The following is a 17,391-nucleotide window of genomic DNA, read 5'->3' as shown; positions in this document are numbered from 1 at the left end:
AATGTCCCCTCACCAGCCCAACACCAGTATCCCCTCACAAATGTCCCCTCACCAATGTCCCCTCACCAATGTCCCCTCACCAATGTCCCCTCATCAGCCCAACACTAATATCCCCTCACAAATGTCCCCTCATCAGCCCAACACTAATATCCCCTCACAAATGTCCCCTCACCAATGTCCCCTCACCAATGTCCCCTCACCAGCCCAACACCAGTATCCCCTCACAAATGTCCCCTCACCAATGTCCCCTCACCAATGTCCCCTCACCAATGTCCCCTCACCAGCCCAACACCAGTATCCCCTCACAAATGTCCCCTCACCAATGTCCCCTCACCAGCCCAACACCACTGTCTCACCAGTGTCTCCTCCCTGGCGCCCCCTGCCTGCCGGATGTGTAGGAACTTTTCATGCTGCGTGAGGGTGACCCTGTGCCCACACACACCTTGGGTGTTTTTCTCCCTGTAGGATTCTTGTCGTTTGTCTTGGGTGACATCTTTTTCCAGGAACAATTGTGTTCTATTTTCAGAATGGGAAATCTCTCCAATAAGGCATTTGAGTTTTCTGCCTCACTCAAGGACATAGTAATCTTTTTAATATCCTGCATTGCTGTCTAACGAATACATTCATACTTTGTCTATCACATGTAATAGTCCATCTGGAAGTAATTTGAGGGTATAGTGATTTTTTAAATTATTTTTTAACGAATAACTTCTCTGGAGGCAGGAGGCTGGCCCGGCAGGGAGCTGAGGCAGGGAGGAAAAGTCCCCCAGGGAGCTGCCGGTTGAAGGGTGGACAGGAACTGAGGACGGGGCCAGTACCGTGCTCCGTGGGACTGTCCGGACCCGCTGGCAGCTGCACCTGGGAAGCGAGGCTCTCCTTCCAGCGTCGAAAGTCCTGCCGTCCCCAGGGTTTCTGTCCCATGCACAACCAGGGCCCCTTTCCCTCAGATGAGGGGCCTCGCGGCCCAGGGACCTGCACTGAACCCCAGGTGCTCCAAATACCTGTGACCCTGCCCACTGTGGGCTGCACTGGGCTTCTGGGGACCCTGGTGCTGAGGTCTGTCTCCTCACACTGCAGCCCCATCCCCTCCAACCCCAGCTCCCGTGGCCCACTGACCATGTGTCCTGCTCCTGCCCCAAGACCCGCAGCTCAGTTCTCAGCCCTGCCCCCAAAACCGCACACACACAACACAGGTTTGGTGCTAAGACTTTACTGGAGGTCACATGGGACTAAGGGGTCTCCTGTTCCTACCAGCACCTCCATTCCCGGGAGATGCCCCCCTGCCCACCCACCTATCCTCCGGGCCCCACATGAACAAACTGTGTCCCGACCCAGGTCACAGCTCTGCCCTCTGGGGATGGGCGAGGAGGGACCACAGAGCCCGGAGAGGCCTCCGGCACCATCACTCCTGCCGGGTCTCCAGGCAGTCCAGCACCACTGCAGCCTGGGTCTTGGCTTCCTGCAGGAGGCTGGAGATGCGATGGTGGATCTGACAGACACACGGGGGAAGAGGGCCCAGGAGTTCCAGTCTCAGCCTGGCTTGCTAGGCAGCAGGCTCCTACCCCCGCTGCCCATGGACAGTCGCAATCACCCTGAGGCTGCGAATCCAGGCCCCACGTGGGGTCCGGGCACCACACCTGCCTCCTGCTCACCTGGTCCTTAAATGCCTCGTCTGTGATGTCCCTCAGGTTGATGAGCACGTTGAAATACGCGCCAAACACACCCGTCTCCAGGGCTTTGGCCGCCACCTGCAAGGACCCCAGGGAGCCCCTCCATGGATCAAGGCTGAGCAAACTTCTCAGACTGTCTCTGCCCGAGGGGCTCCTCCTCACCACAAGGAGCCCAGCACAGCCCCCACTCTCACCCCACAGCGGGAGCCGCCTCCGGGGCGACAAGCTCAGCTCCTGGTTTCTTCCACCACTGAGCTTAGAAAACGAAACTTCCTCTTATCCAAGCAGGGCTCAGCCCCGCAGGAGGCCCGGGAGCAGCCGTGCTGGAGGCTGTCCGCCACTCTAGGAGCCGGGACCACAGTTCTAGAGGCAAAGTCATCCCCTGGAGGGCCCCCGGAGGCAGCTTCAGGCTAACTGCCCTGGGCCACTTCCCAGGGATTGAGGGGACACTTCTCTGGGACCAGACGCTGGAAACTGGTGTCTTTCCTGTAAAGACCCCGAAGACCATGAGGTCTTAGGGCAGCTGCAGAAAGTGCCGAGCCCATGAGATAGATGTTCCTTGTCTGGGAGCCTCTGCCCGGCTGTGGCCCGTCAGTGTGATGCGTCTACTTCCAGGAGCTGCCTTGCGTGCTTTCTTGAGTTTTGTTTGTTGTTGTTGACACAGGGTCTTGCTCTGTCACCGAGGCTGGAGTGCAGTGGTGTGATCACAGCTCACTGCAGCCTCGACCTCCTGTGCTCAAGCAATTCTCCTGCCTCAGCCTTCCAAGTAACTGCGACCACAGGCACCACCGCGCCCGGCTCATACTTGTCTATTGTACACACATACCCCACTATGCTGCCCAGGCTGGTCTCAACCTCCTCTACTCAAGTGATCCTCCCGCCTCAGCCTCCCAAAGTGCTGGGACCACAGGCGTGAGCCGTTGTGCCTGGCCTGACGTAGGTGTTTTCTAGAACAAGAGGGTGGGTGGTACAGCGGCCCCCGGGGGAGGTGGAGCAGTGTATACAGTGGTCAGGATGGGCTCTGCAGACACATTTGGGTCTCTGCCTGTCTGTGGTGCGACCGTGGGCGAGATCTTAGAAGGCAGTGGATACCCCGGCCCTGCTGGAAGAGGCCAAAGCCCCGGGAACTGCCCGTGAAGTGAGATCTCCCCGCCTGGCTCAGCCAGCAAAGCACCGTGCTCTCCAGCCACTGAGCCCCAACAGCTGCTTCCTGCTCTGCAGCAGACCTAGGGTCCCCCAGGCACCCCCCTACCTGGAGGTCTGACCGGCAGGCCAGGTTCCCACACCGGGCCAGTTCCTGCAGCGCCGGCCATAACGAGGCCACCGTCTCCGCCAGCGTCAGCGGCACAGAGACTGCCCGCCTCAGCCCCTCCTGCAGGGCTGCCGTGCGCCTGGAAGGAGCAAGAGGAGAGCCTGGGCACAGGGGCACACACGGGCAGGCAGTAGTCACACTGCACCCCAACAGGGCTGAGCAGGCGCAGAAGCGGGGAACGGGAAGTCACTCCCAAACACCTAGCACACCCAGGCTGACCTCGCCCCATCACGGCGCCCAGGTACCCAGCACGCCCAGGCTGACCACACCCCATCACAGCACCCAGGTACCCAGCACGCCCAGGCCGACCACACCCCGTCACAGCGCCCAGGTACCCAGCACGCCCAGGCCGACCACGCCCCGTCACAGCGCCCAGGTACCCAGCATGCCCAGGCTGACCACACCCCATCACAGCACCCAGGTACCCAGCACGCCCAGGCCGACCACACCCCGTCACAGCGCCCAGGTACCCAGCACGCCCAGGCCGACCACGCCCCGTCACAGCGCCCAGGTACCCAGCACGCCCACGCCGACCACGCCCCGTCACAGCACCCAGGTACCCAGGTTCCTGGCTGCCAACTCCCCAGACACAGAGGCCCCCAGTGCGGCTAGCCCTCCAGGCTCACCTGTCCTTTTCCTCAGGTGTGTTCTTGGGCAGCCTCATTGCTTCCTGCCAGAGAGAGACAGAACTACTGGGTGACGGACCGTTGGGGTAGCAGCCATGCCCTCTGAGCTCCCACCAGGGGCCGTAGCAAGGACCGTGTCCCAGGTAGGGACAAGTTCTCTGGGAACCAAGCTTCTGCTAGGTCAGTGGTTTACAGCCCTTGGCATCAGGCCTGGTGGAGTGGGGTGGGGCGTGGTCAGGGGCACACAGCAGATGGTTAGAGCCGGGGGATGTGAGGAGGGGCAGGTAGTTCCCTCAGGGCCCTTATTCTCAGATAAGGAGCCTGAGGGCCCAGGAGGTCCCCTGAGCCCTTAGAACCTATAAGGCAGGAGTGGCTCTGGCCTGCGTCTCCAACACAAGCAGCTGCACCACCCTCAAGCCTGGGCATAAGAGGCCCAGACTTTGCAGGACTAAGAGCAAACCACAAAGCCCCTCGCGTCCCTGCCTTGGCCACAGGCACTGGCCTTTCCTAGGTGTTCACACGTGTGGCATCACCCAAAGGCACTCGGCTCCTCAGACCCACCCCGTGTGGGCGAGCATGGCTGGGGCCACACACCAACCGCCTAGGGTGAGACGGAGCACGGGGACCCACCAAGCCCTGCTCACATCCACTGGGCCAGAGCCCCAGCTGAGGGGTGGTCAGTGGGGAATGTGCTCCCTTCATCTTGGAAGATTCAGTCAAATCCCCACCAGAAAGTCATCATCAATGGCCCCTACCCTCGGCCACGGCTGGGAGAAAATGCTCCCTGGGTGGGCCCTGGCCAGAGCTGGATCCTATGACCTTTCCAACAGCGGCGATCAAGGAACAGAAATGCCCAGGATCTCCCTGACTGGCTGGGGCGTTGTCTGGACCAGGCCTCCTGGCTGCAGCCCCTCTCCCGGGCTGTTCTCTGCACAAGGGTCTGCGGCCCCTCTCCCGGGCTGTCCTCTGCACGAGGGTCTGCGGCCCCTCTCCCGGGCTGTCCTCTGCATGAGGGTCTGCAACAGTTGCAGGCGGAGCAGGGACAGCCATCCCCACGCTGTGACTCGTACTACGAACACCCTCTCACAGCCAGACCTTGCGGTGTGCACGGTCTCCCTGGGCAGATCTCAGCCAAGCGTGTGCTTCACGTGGCCACATCTGTGTCCGGCCGAGGCCTGCCCACCTGGTCAGTTTTGTTTTCTGTGATTTCTAGTGAGGCTTTGTTGTGTTGGTGATGGGGAAACACAGCTTTCTATTCCATCTGGAAATTACTTATGTATTTAGTGCAAAGTAAGGATATCTCCTTATATTTTTCAAAAGTCTACCTTCGCATTGCTCACAAGGAGCATAAACCAATCCGGCGCTCCCCACATGCTGGAGTGACCACTGGTGCCTGGTGCGGTCTCACTGTCCCCACTCATGCTTCTCTAAACCACACGTCTTATATGTACGTTTCTTTCCTGCCTCTTGATTACATTTTCATTTATGTATTTTCCTCTCTACTTGGTTTTTATTCAATTATTCATCTTATTTTAAATTTCTAAATTTAAAGTTGTTCCTGCGTTTTGTATATATTTACTTTAGAGACAGGGTCTCATTCTGTTGCCCAGGCTAGAGTGCAGTGCTGCAATCACGGCTCACTGCAGCCCCAACTCCTGGCCTCAAGCCACCCCCCACCTAAGCCTCCAGAGTAGCTGGGACCACAGGCACCAGCTACCACGCCTGGCTTTTTCCGGGGGAGGTGGGGGGTAGATACCAACCCTCAAACCCTGCTGGGACCATGCACTTGCCGGGTGGAGGCGGTGCTGGGGGTCAAGGCCCAGACAGCGGCCAGTGGTGACCCCCTCAGGCCACTCCTGGTCCCCAGCCGGAGGCTGACCCGCTTCTCACCCGGGCCCCAGCTGGGGGTTCGCTGTCGGAGGGGCCCGGGGTGCCCTGCTGCGGCTGCCACTCACCAGGTAGGCGGCGAAGGCCTCGGCGTCCGAGTCCACCAGCGCGGTTAGCTTGGCCGAGGCCTCGCGGAAGGGCGGGATCAGGCGCCGCATCGTCGCGTCCAGGGGCTGGAACTGGCGCCGCCCGTAGGTCATAAGGCCCACCATGGAGCCCAGCGCCGCGCCCTGCGAGAGGGGTGGATGTGGGGGTCGCGGGGACCCCACCGCGCCCTCCCCCCACCTCCCCTCCCCCGCCTCCCCTCCCCCGCCTCCCCTCCCCCCGCCTCCCCTCCCCCCGAGCTCACCATGGCTGCAGCTGCCGCCGCCACCGAGCCGCCCCCGGGGGCCGCAGAGCGGGCACCCACCTCCCCCACGAAGGCGCGCAGGGACTTGCTGCCCAGGCCTCGCTCAGGCCCGCGCTCAGGGACCAGGTACCTGCAGGGTGGGCGCGGCTCAGCGGGTCCGGCCGGGGTTGGTGGGGGGAGCGCAGTCCTCCCCAGGCGGCCCCAGGCCCCACGCCCACCTGCACCCACGGGGAGGCGACCACTCGGGAGAGAACCAGCGGGGACCCGGCCGGGGTCTCTGTGCCCCCCTCACGCCCCACACCCCGACTTGGCACAGGCCGAGCAGGTGCCCAAAGGGAGGCGCTGGGAGGATGAGCCGGGTCTCCACGCAGGGACCCCGGCGCCCCGCAAGGCCAGGGAGGCAGAGCCGGGGACAGGTGAGAAGAGGTCGGGAGGGCAGAGGCTCACTCGATGATCCGCTCCTTAGGGCTGAAGGGACACAGGGAGTCCAGGCCCAGCCGACTCACCACCTAGAAAAGCGGCTTGGAGTGGAAACGGCCTCGGCGCGTCTCCACCACCAGGAAAGCCTCGGAACCCGCGGGTCCCACCCTTGCAGCAGCCGCCCCCTGCCCCGAGCACATGGGCGCTTTTGCGGGGAGCAGGGCAGGGGCGTGACTGGCACCCCTCACCCCCCACCTCTGCTCCACCAGGAGCCCTGTGGGCCCCGCCCCAGCACGCACTCCGTATGAGATTCTGGAAACAGCCACTCACCCTGAGTTGCCCTTGAGGAAACCAAGGCCCAGAGAAAGGAGTTGCCCCCTGGAGACCCCACAGCAAACTGCTGCTCATCCCTCGCCGCCCCCCCACCACTCGCCCCACTCCACACCACTGGACCCCTCCCACCGCACCACTTGCCCATCGCTGACAGGGGCGGGCAAGATTTTAATTTACCAAGTCTTCACATCTAACAAGTGCTTAAAAGCTGAGGAACAGCCCTAAGTCACCCACACATAAACTTATATGCCAGAAAAGTGAATTTTACCTAAATTCAAAATAAAGTTGTGACAGTCCCATTTAAGATTAGAATTCACTCTGCGAAACCCATTCAGAACACGTTGGCTATGCGACCCCCACCCCACAGAGAGGAACAGCAGCCGGGTGGGGTGGAGAGCACCTCCCCGTGGCCACAGAACCAGCAAGCCGCAAGGCAAAGCCTCCTTCGGCAGAAAACCCCAGGAAGATGCGGGGCGTTTTAAAGGCCTGGCTAAGCTAGCAGACAGGACATCACTGGAGACCAGACATGACCAGAAAGGTGAGTCTGGAACAGCCTGTCAGCCTGGAGCTGGGTCCGCCCTGGGGGCAACTGCCCTGCTCTGGCAGCCCCTCAAGAGTGGGGGAGGTCTCGGGCCTTCAGAGTGGGGTCAGACTGGAGATCCCTGGAAAGTGACATCCCCAAGGATGAATTAGAAACAGCCACCTGCCAGAGGGAACAGTTGAGGTACTTCCCAGTTCCTGCGTTCCCTTTGGGTGAAGTAGGAAAAAAAAAAAAATCTCCTGTGAATTCCTAACCACAACCATAAGCCACCCTGACAGGGCTATAGGCCTCACCCAACACCGAATTCACTCTTCTGCGGTTCCAGAGCTCCAAGCCAAAACTCAGCTTCGGGGGTCCTTTGAGGCAGTGTCCACAAGCGCCAGCACAAAGCCTCCTTGGAGGCGAAAACTTTGAACCCCGGTGACCAAGAACTACCATAGATACAATTCCAAAGAGCATGCACTCGCAATCAAAAATCACACAACACAAAGCAAAGCAGCCTCACTACCAGGAGGCAGCACGCAGCCAACGGCACAGCCAGACCTGTGCAGGTCGCAGGCATGGGGTCCTTCGGGTAAAGAAGACAAAACTCTGGCTGGTCACGGCGGCTCACGCCTGTAATCCCAGCACTTTGGGAGGTCAAGGTGGGTGATCACGAGGTCAGGAGGTCAAGACGAGCCTGGCCAAGATGGTGAAACCCCACCTCTACTAAAAGAAAATACAAAAATTAGCCGGGTGCAGTGGCACACGCCTGTAATCCCAGCTACTCCCTCCCAGAGGCTGAGGCAGAGAATTGCTTCAACCCGGGAGGTGGAGGTTTGCCATGAGCCAAGATTGCACCACTGCACTCCAGCCTCGGTGACAGCAAGACTCAGAAGAAGAAGACGACGACTCAGAAGAAGAAGACTCAGAAGAAGAAGAAGACTCAGAAGAAGAAGAAGACTCAGAAGAAGAAGACGACGACGACGACGACGACGACGATGAAGAAGAAGAAGAAGAAGAAGAGGAAGAAGAGGAAGAAGGAGAAGACGACGACGACGACGACAACTCAGAAGAAGAAGACTCAGAAGAAGACTCAGAAGAAGAAGATGACGACTCAGAAGAAGAAGACTCAGATGAAGAAGAAGATGACTCAGAAGAAGAAGACTCAGAAGAAGACTCAGAAGAAGAAGACTCAGAAGACGACTCAGAAGAAGAAGAAGGGAAAAAAGGAAGAAGAAAGAAGGAAGAAGAAAGAAAGAAGGAGGAAGAAGGAAGAAGAAAGAAGAAGAAAGAAGGAAGAAGGAAGAAGGAAGAAGAAAGAAGGAAGAAGAAAGAAGGAAGAAAGAAAGAAGGAAGAAGGAAGAAGAAGAAGAAAGAAGGAAGAAAGAAGGAAGAAGGAAGAAGAAGAAGAAAGAAGGAAGAAGAAAGAAGGAAGAAGAAAGAAGAAAGAAGGAAGAAGGAAGAAGAAGGAAGAAGGAAGAAGGAAGAAGAAGGAAGAAGAAGGAAGATGGAAGAAAGAAGAAGGAAGAAGAAGAAAGAAGGAAGAAGAAAGAAGGAAGAAGAAAGAAGAAAGAAGGAAGAAGAAGAAGGAAGAAGGAAGAAGGAAGAAAGAAGAAGAAGGAAGAAGGAAGAAGAAGGAAGAAGAAAGAAGAAAGAAGGAAGAAGAAAGAAAGAAAGAAGAAGGAAGAAGAAGGAAGAAGAAAGAAGGAAGAAGAACGAAGAAGAAAGAAGGAAGAAGAAGGAAGAAGAAGGAAGAGGAAGAAAGAAGAAGAAAGAAGGAAGAAGAAAGAAGGAAGAAGAAGAATGAAGGAAGAAGAAAGAAGAAAGAAGGAAGAGGGAAGAGGAAAGAAGAAGGAAGAAGAAAGAAGGAAGAAGAAAGAAGGAGAGGAAGAAGGAAGGAGAAGAGGAAGAAGGAAGGAGGAGGAGGAGGAGGAGGAAGGAGGAGGAGGAGGGAGGAGGAGGAGGAAGGAGGAGGAGGAAGGAGGAGGAGGAAGGAGGAGGAGGAAGGAGGAGGAGGGAGGAGGAGGAGGAGAAGGAGAAGGGAGGAAGAGAAGGGAGGAGGGGGAGGAGGAGGAGGAGGAGGGGGGGAGGAGGAGGGGGAGGAGGAGGGGGAGGAGGAGGGGGAGGAGGAGGGGGAGGAGGAGGGGGAGGAGGAGGAGGGGGAGGAGGAGGGGGAGGAGGAGGGGGAGGAGGAGGAGGGGGAGGAGGAGGGGGAGGAGGAGGGGGAGGAGGAGGGGGAGGAGGAGGGGGAGGAGGAGGGGGAGGAGGAGGGGGAGGAGGAGGGGGAGGAAGAGGAGAAAGAAAGAAAGAAAGAAAGAAAGAAAGAAAGAAAGAAAGAAAGAAAGAAAGAAAGAAGAAAGAAAGAAAGATGACGACAACAAAACCCCATGCTGGAAAGCAGAGGGCGTCACACATAAGAAGACAAGGAAATGTGGAGAAGCGACAGCTGCTGCTTAGAGAGACAGGATGACGTTAGAACACTGTCACTGGCTCCTAAAACGCTGGAATTTCAGTAGATAACAGGTATTTCTCTACCTACTCAATACTTTAAACACCTTCAAGTACTCCCCACAATGTATTAATTGCAAAAGGGAAAAACAGTAACATTGCAGCGAAGGGCCCAGGAGGAAGGGGCCGCCTTGGCCAAGTGACTGGACCACGTCGGCACCCTGAGAAAATGTGCATTGTGGGGAGGAAACAACACCATCTATGCTTTTCCTGCCAAAAATAAGTAACTGGCTTGGCGTGGTGGTGCACACCTGTTGTCCCAACACTTTTGGGAGGCTGACGTGAGTGGATTGCTTGAGTCCAGGAGTTTGAGACCAGCCTGGGCAACAGAGCAAAACCCCATCTGTACGAAATTAGCCAGGTCTACCTAGTGGTACGGCCTGTAATCCCAGCACTTTGGGAGGCTGAGGTGGGAAGATCACCTGAGCCCTGGAGTTTGAGGCTGCAGTGAGCTGTGACTGTGCCACTGTACTCCGGCCGGGTGACAGAGGAAGACCCTGTCTCAAAAAAATTAAGAAATTAAATTAAAATAAAAATGCACAACTACATCTGGCCACAAGCAACATCAGACGAGTCCCCACGGAGGTGCTTTTAAAAGTCTGTCCTTTTAAACTATGTCAAGGTCAGTGAAGGGCAAGGAAGACAGGAATAGTTCGGGATGAAAGGAGAAAAGGTGGGCTCAGTGCTCTGTGTTACATGAGCTGGATCGTGGATTGGAGGAGAAATTGCTCTGATGGGAATCACTGGGACACTGAAGCAATTTGGTTATGGCCTGAGGATTATTAGGTACTAGGATTGTATCAGTGTTGAATTTCCCGATTTTGATAATTACACTGTGGTTATGTAAGAGAATGTCCCTGTTCTTAAGAAACACAACCTTAATAAATTAGGAGTAAAAGAGCACAATGTCTTCAACCCAACTTTTAAATAGTCCAGAAAAAAATATTATTCTACACAAATAAATTGGGCAAAATGCAAGCACTTGGAAAATATGGGCAGAAGGCAGGAGTGGAGGGCCACCCCATCTTCTCTGTAAGAAATTATACAAAATTTAAAGTCACAAAAAAAAATTGTTAACAGCCGGGAATACAATAGACTAGGCTACAAATGTACCAGTGACTGAGAGGCTGGGTTTCGGAAAACCGCTGTGAATCCAGAGGAAAGGAGTGATGGAGGCAGAGAGGACATCACAGCTGCTGCAGCATCACAGTGTCGCTACAGCTAGAGAACTAAATAACCGGGTCAGCGATCTAACAGAAGAAAATATGCCTGAGACTAAACAAGGATAGAATCCACAAGTCACAAGAGCTAAATCAGTAAAAACACAAACGGTAAAAACCCAACACCAAAAGACAAAACCTCTCAAAAAAATCCAGTCAAGTGCATTGTGCTTATTTCGAAAAACACACCTAAAACAAAGTGACCTCTAGAGAAAGGACAGACCAAGGTGGCGAGCGGCTCTGCAGACACTGCCACACCCCAGCAGGACCTGGGGCCCCACCTGAACCCAGACTCCAGGAGCCTTGAGGTCCAGGTGTCCACAAGACCAAACGAATCACTTTCTGAAGGAGCCGCTCCGTGGACGGGGATTTAAGTCCCATAGCTGGAGGCACACACACCTGTAAGCCGCCAGTTCCAGGGGTGCAGGAGCCCCTATGGAGGTGGTGAGAGGAGGCACAGGCCCCTCCACGGGAGCACAGCTGGCCCAGGAGGCAAGACCCAGCAGAAAGGGGGCTGTCCTCTCCATGGAATTTGCACAAGTGAGTATATCATAGGTGACAAAAAAACCTCAATAAGGTTTCCAAAATGAAAAGTGAATCTCATCTTCTGAACACAAGTCAATAAAATGAAGGGGGAGGAGGGAGAGGGAAGCTGCGCCCCAGGGGTATGAGCTCCACCGCCTCCCCACCCTCCCCGCATGCCCCGTCTGACCCTTCCTCGGCAGCCCGGCCCACCAGCCTGATCCGCTGCTCCTCCTCCAGGATGAAGAGGTTCTCCTTCTCGCAGTAGAAGGCGGCTGCATCCAGCAGAGCCTTCAGGGGCACCAGGCCCACCAGCTGTGAGCCCACCACCGGGAGGCTCAGCTCCTGCCGAGGCACAGGTAGCATCACCACCTGGGGGCTGGCTGGAGAACGGCCCTGGCTGGAGGATGCGGGGCCCCTGCCCTGCCCACGGGACGGATCTGCGCACCCCTCACCGCAGCAGTGGCTGCTCCCGGGCTCACCTGTGCTTCTCGGCAGGTCTCCTCGTAGACCGTGTGCAGCGCCGTGACCTCAAAGTCCAGGAGATTGGTGGACACCTGAGCCAGGTTCTTCTCGTCCAGGTACCAGCCGATGCCCTGAACCTTCTTCAGACGTCCTGGCTGCAAAGGAGAAGCATTTCCCAGCCTGCGCTAGGAAGCTCATCCTGCCTGGCCCTGCCAGCCTCTCCTGGCGCTTGCGTCCCCCAGCTGGACAGGGAGGAGCCTGTGCCTGGGTGGGTGCTGTGGTTCTCCTCCGACCCCACTGAGCTGACTGGGGAGGGCCAGAGTGGCTTCTCTTGCCACAGGGAAACAGAGGCCCCCAAGGGTCAGACACCAGATGCCCACCCCGGCTGGCCCTCGCTCAGCCCAAGCCCTGCCTCCCAGCCACGCTGCGTCCTAGATGTTGGGGGAATGCTGAGGGATGGGGCCCAGGCACCCCCATGCCATTCTCCCATCTGTTCCCCCATCCCCTCAGCCCCGCACTCCTCGGGGTGGCTAAGTCCACATGGGGGAACTTTGGCCTCTGCCCTTGGCTGGGGCCTAAAGCAGGACTTGGAGGCCCCTGTGCTTTTGTGCTGAGTCTGCAGGTCGGGAAGCTGGGCCCCAGCACCTCTGCTGCCTGTGGGACTGGGGTCTCTGAGTGAGGAACAGATGGGCAGGGTGTCCCTCCACCTCTTTCTCCAGGTATCTATACCATCTGTGCAGGGGTGACGCTCAGACCGGGTGATCACTGCTATGTAGACTTGGAGGGAAAGGCCCGGGGGCACCTGAAGATTTGTAGGGGTGTCGGGGCTCCCAAGGCATCTGGAGGGATGTGGGGGGCCCCTGAGGGCACCTGGGATTCCGGAAGTCGCTGTTTCCCAGCAGTATGGAAATACTGCCACGTTAACAAAGGGAAGCCCTGCCTTCTTCCATGGAAACCCCCATGAGGCCGGAGCTCCCCAGCTCCATCCACCCCGACCTGCCGGCCTGCGCTGTCCCCACATGCTGTGGACGCGGAGGCTGGGCCAGTCTGCAGGTGGGAGACCAAACCCTGTATGGCCGGTGCCCCGTCCACCACCGACCGCCCCAGCTGAGGCTCTCGGCCTCTGACCCTTTCCCGAGGGGCTGGGTGGGGCTCCACGGGGTTGTTGAACGGGGTCACCTGGTCCTTCCCGCGGCCCTGCTCCCGCAGGTTGAGCGCGATGCGGTGGGCTTGCTCCTTCGTGCTGAGTAGGTTGATGTTGAAAGCAATGAGGAACTTCCTCGCCCCCGTGGCCGTGGCCCCCCAGCTGGGGACAAAGGAGCTGGGGCCAAAGTCAGGCGCCCACTCGGCCTGCTGGAGCTGTGGGCAAGTTTGCCCTGGGGTGAGACGTCCCCTACGGGAGGGAGGGGCCCAGCCCAGCCGCCCCAGCCAGGACAAAGGGGCAGGTCCACCTCCTTCCCAGGCCCGACCACCCAGGGTGGGGGCACCTTCTTAGGGAGGGCCTCGTACTCCCCGGCCCGGATGGCCGGCAGGGTCCGGCGACTGTCCGTCCTGGCAGCCTCACCATACAGGTACACTGCAGGAGAGCCCGGCGGTCAGGCCTTGACCGGCAGGGGATCCAGGACTCAGTTCCTGGAGGACCCAGGTGGAGGGGCTCCCTCAAGCCTAAACCTGGGAATGGGCCCCCACTGCACCCTCTCCCAGGGAGTGCCCGTTCTCTGCCTCAGATGGATGATTTCGTTATTGAGGGAGGCTGCGTTGATTTTGTATTGTTGATTCGGTATTGAGGGAGGCTGCGTTGATTTCGGTATTGAGGGAGGCTGCGTTGATTTTGTATTGTTGATTTCGGTATTGAGGGAGGCTGCGTTGATTTCGGTATTGAGGGAGGCTGCGTTGTTTCGGTATTGAGGGAGCTGTGCTTCTGCATGTTAGCTTTTTGTAACACTCTGCCCTTGCAGGAGCAGCCAAGGGCAGGGAACTGCGGGATACAGAAGGAGCCAGTAACCCGCACCAATGAGACAGGAGTGGAGCAAGGAGGGTGGGGCACACTCACCTGGCACGTCCAGCTCCTCTGCCAGCCGCTGGCCAAAGGCCTGGGCACAGAGCACACACTCGTCCATGCTGACGCCCCTCACGGGAATGAAGGGGCAGACGTCCAGGGCGCCCATGCGGGGGTGCTCCCCTGCAGAGAGATGGCGAGGCTGGGCAGGAGGCCAGGCGTGGGAGTGGGTGGGAGCTCCACAGGGTTCTCGGACCCTCTCTCCTCTCCAGCCTGGGCAGCCCCCCAGTCCACACACCCAGCGAGCTGCTCACACTGACCACAGGGAGGCCGGCCCTGGGCGCTCCTAGCCCCGCCCCAGCAGCAGCACCCGTCCCTCCCGGGACAACGGATGTCCCTGCACCGTCCTCCCAGGCAGTGTGGGGAGGCCGCTCAGCCCAGGACCAGCAGCAGCCTGAGTGGGTGGTCTGGCATCTCTGAGATAAACCTCTCCCTCTCCTAACGCACATAAATAACTTTCTAAGGCCTGCAAAGCTCAGCTCTCATGAAGCCCTGACCAGGCCAAGAGTGGGCGCTTGAGGCTGGGTTCTGGCCACCCCAGCCCCCTCCCCTGAAGCCCAGAATCTACACTGCATTTCCAGAACATTCTTCTCACTAGCTGAGTCTCTCGCTGTGGCTACACCAAGCCGTGGGTCAGTGCCCACCCCAGGGGATGCCAGCCTCCCCCGCCTTTGCTGCCCCCGCCCAGGGCTGGTCACTTTGAGATAAGCTTCTCATCCATCCACCCCTTGGGATCACTGTGAATCCCTGGCCTCTCATGAGTGACCCACGGCCCAGCCCCTGGCCAGCGCCCGTGTGTCCACACACCTTTGGCCCTGCCCGCCCACTGAGGTGTTTGGCTTGTGGGCTGTTGACATGTCAGCTTCCGGGCAGCCCTTCCCCGACCAGTGCCTGATCCAAGACCGGCTCTCAGCCCCCCTGACGTGTGGGCAGGTCCCCGGCGTGGCCCCCTCCCCCCACCCAGCCATGAAAGTGGCCCGGTGCTGCAGAAGCATGGCGACCTGGGGGTCCCCCAGAGCACAGCCCTCCAGGCAGGCTGGGGGCCGTGACCCCCACACTCCAGGGTCCTCCTAGGAGAGCCAGAGTCAGCCCCACTGGATCCCACGTTCCAAGCCTGGGCCCCGGGTTTACTCCCTCTCCCAGGACACCAGGACGGGCCTCAGCCCCGACAGTCCAACACACAGCGGCCGCAGGAGAGCCTGGAGCCCTCACCTTGGTGCCTGCTCATGTCGATAAGCTGGGAGGCTGCCCGGGCGGCGTTGAGGGCCCCCTCCACCACGCAGTCCGGCGGCCCCACGAAGGTGTACACGGTGCGGTTGGTGGAGGGACCTGCGTCCACATCCAGCAGCACGCAGCCGGGGGTCTGTGTAATGGCTCCAGAGATGGCCTCGATCACCTGGGACACAGGCCCAGCCCCCACACCTCAGTCTCCCCATTTGAAAGAAGGAAAAGGAGCTTGGAGGCGGCTGTGCCCAGACACCCAAATGGGGGCCGTTGGCGGCTCTCTGACAAGCTGAGCTCCCACTAAAAGTGCCTGCACACAGTGGCCGCCCAGAAACCCTCACAGAGGCCACCGTCGCTCAGGCCCAAGCATGGTCCCCACGAGGGGCTGCAGGTGGTGCCTCCAGTAGAGACTCACGGGCTCTGGCCCGACAGACAGATGCCGGAGGCACGACCAGGGAACCAAGAAGGTGACCACAGGCACAGGTCACAGAGGGGCCAGGACCCGCAACTCCCGAGCAGGGGAGGGGCCTGGAACCTTCTGGGTGACAGGACGGCTGGGAGCAGGGGCTCAGCCCCAAATCTTGCCCTGTCCCAGGGCCTCGGTGCTGGCTGGAATCCTGGCGTGACGAGGCCTCCCTGCACCCCTGCAGGTGACCCCTGTGGTCCAGTGTTGCCCTCTGGGGGCTTCCAGGTGGCCCTTGGGGCCTGCGCTTGTTTCTGGAAGAGCCTGGAACTCACGGCTGTGGGGGGCGAGAGGCCAGACCTGGGGGCCTGCTGCCCCCTCTGTGCCTACTTCATTTTGGGTCCAGTGGGGATGGTGGCTGCAAAGTGGGGGCTCAGCAAGTAACTCCGGTGGAGATGGAGTGGCGGGGGTGGGGACCACACTGGGCAACCCCGTGTGACCTCACGCAGCCCTTTCGGTCGGTGGCAGGAGCCCCATTCCCGGGGGGGGAGCACCAAGGCCCTTTGAGGCCCAGAGATTGGCCCAACCCCCCACCAGAAGCACCCAAAAGGCCCCTGGAGCCACCGCCAGGCCTCAGCCCCCACAAGCACCAGTCGTGTTCCACCCACCCCTGGCTCAGGCACTCCCGAGGCGCCCCCAGTCACGGGATGTCCTTGGGGCCCACGGGCAGCGGCTTCGCCCATCCTGGGAAGATGGCCCCCCCACCAAGCCCGCCGCCTCCTCCAGGGCCTGGGCCTCAGCCACTGAAGCTGCCCCGTGGGCCCTGGATGCTTGACCAGCTCCTGGGGGCCTCACCTCCTGGTTCCTCCCCTCCGAAAAGTTGGGGACGCATTCCACCAGCTGGGACATGGCCAGCACCTTGGTCCTGATGCTCCTGTCTGGGCAGACGAAAGGACAGGGCCTTTATTCGCTCACCGGCAGCACCTCCCCACCGGCTTCTCATTAACCAGCGAGTCACAAAGGGCGCTGGGGCCACCGTCCCTGTGCAGGCGCGGAGTGGGGCACTGCAGAGCCACCCCGGGTACTGTTGACCTGGAGGGGACGGCTCCACTCAGCTGGAGTGTGGGTTCCCCGGAAAGAAGCACATGCTGGGGCGAAGGGGCGTGTGCTGAGGACCCCCTGGAGCATCAGGCCAGCCTGGCTGGAATCCGGTCGTGATGAGGCCTCCCTGCGCCCCTGCGGGTGACCCCCGTGACCCTCTGCTGCCTTCCGGGAGGTTCCAGGGAGCCTGGGGGCCTGCGCTTGTTCCTGGAGGAGCCTGGACCCCAGGGCTGTGGAGGGCGAGAGGCCGGTGTGAGGCCCTGGCTTGTAGCACCCCACTGAGGTCAGCTCAGCTCAACAGGAGAATGCAGGGGAGCATGCGTGTGAGAGTGAGCGAGGATACATGTGAGCGTGGGGCAGGGGAGCACGCGTGTGAGAGTGAGCGAGGTTACATGTGAGCGTGGGGCAGGGGAGCACGCGTGTGAGAGTGAGCGAGGTTACATGTGAGCGTGGGGCAGGGGAGCACGCGTGTGAGAGTGAGCGAGGTTACATGTGAACGTGGGGCAGGGGAGCACGCGTGTGAGAGTGAGCGAGGTTACATGTGAGCGTGGGGCAGGGGAGCACGCGTATGAGAGTGAGCGAGGTTACATGTGAGCGTGGGGCAGGGGAGCACGCGTGTGAGAGTGAGCGAGGATACATGTGAGCGTGGGGCAGGGGAGCACGCGTGTGAGAGTGAGCGAGGATACATGTGAGCGTGGGGCAGGGGAGCACGCGTGTGAGAGTGAGCGAGGTTACATGTGAGCGTGGGGCAAGGGAGCACGCGTGTGAG

General features: G+C 59.3%; 1 protein-coding gene across 7 annotated transcripts; it reads right to left on the bottom strand.

Moving 5' to 3' along the window:
* Positions 1-568: 568 nt before the first annotated feature.
* On the bottom strand, positions 569-16,543 carry FTCD (formimidoyltransferase cyclodeaminase). Of its 7 annotated transcripts, XM_077995297.1 has the most exons (15): positions 16,377-16,541; positions 15,107-15,290; positions 13,889-14,017; positions 13,323-13,411; positions 13,015-13,194; positions 11,853-11,990; positions 11,584-11,715; positions 6,292-6,353; positions 5,845-5,974; positions 5,564-5,725; positions 3,609-3,652; positions 2,923-3,061; positions 1,653-1,748; positions 1,401-1,489; positions 569-912 (listed from the first exon to the last, which is right to left on the bottom strand). In XM_077995297.1, the coding sequence occupies exons 1-14, from the start codon at positions 16,428-16,430 to the stop codon at positions 1,403-1,405; spliced, it is 1,626 nt and encodes a 541-aa protein (XP_077851423.1). In that variant the 5' UTR covers positions 16,431-16,541; the 3' UTR covers positions 569-912; positions 1,401-1,402. The 7 variants fall into 7 exon arrangements, 6 of the variants coding, with proteins under 6 accessions (XP_077851423.1, XP_028701045.2, XP_077851422.1 ...); XR_013414752.1 differs by lacking the exon at positions 569-912 and having other exon boundaries at positions 1,195-1,489; positions 2,923-3,121; positions 3,574-3,652; XM_028845212.2 differs by lacking the exon at positions 569-912 and having other exon boundaries at positions 1,195-1,489; positions 16,377-16,543.
* Positions 16,544-17,391: the final 848 nt, after the last annotated feature.

The sequence above is a fragment of the Macaca mulatta genome, chromosome 3 (genome assembly GCF_049350105.2).
Source record: "Macaca mulatta isolate MMU2019108-1 chromosome 3, T2T-MMU8v2.0, whole genome shotgun sequence".
NCBI lineage: Eukaryota > Metazoa > Chordata > Mammalia > Primates > Cercopithecidae > Macaca > Macaca mulatta.
The sequence above is the reverse complement of the archived record's forward strand: the minus strand, read 5'-3'. Positions and strand labels throughout refer to the sequence as shown.

Coding starts and splice junctions, on each gene's coding strand:
- FTCD (XM_077995296.1), bottom strand. CDS start 16,430: ATGTCCCAGCTGGTGGAATGCGTCCCCAACTTTTCGGAGGGGAGGAAC. Junction 5,726..5,844: donor CGGCGGCAGCTGCAGCCATG/GTGAGCTCGGGG, acceptor CCCCTCTCGCAG/GGCGCGGCGCTGGGCTCCAT. Junction 1,470..1,652: donor ACGAGGCATTTAAGGACCAG/GTGAGCAGGAGG, acceptor TCGCATCTCCAG/CCTCCTGCAGGAAGCCAAGA.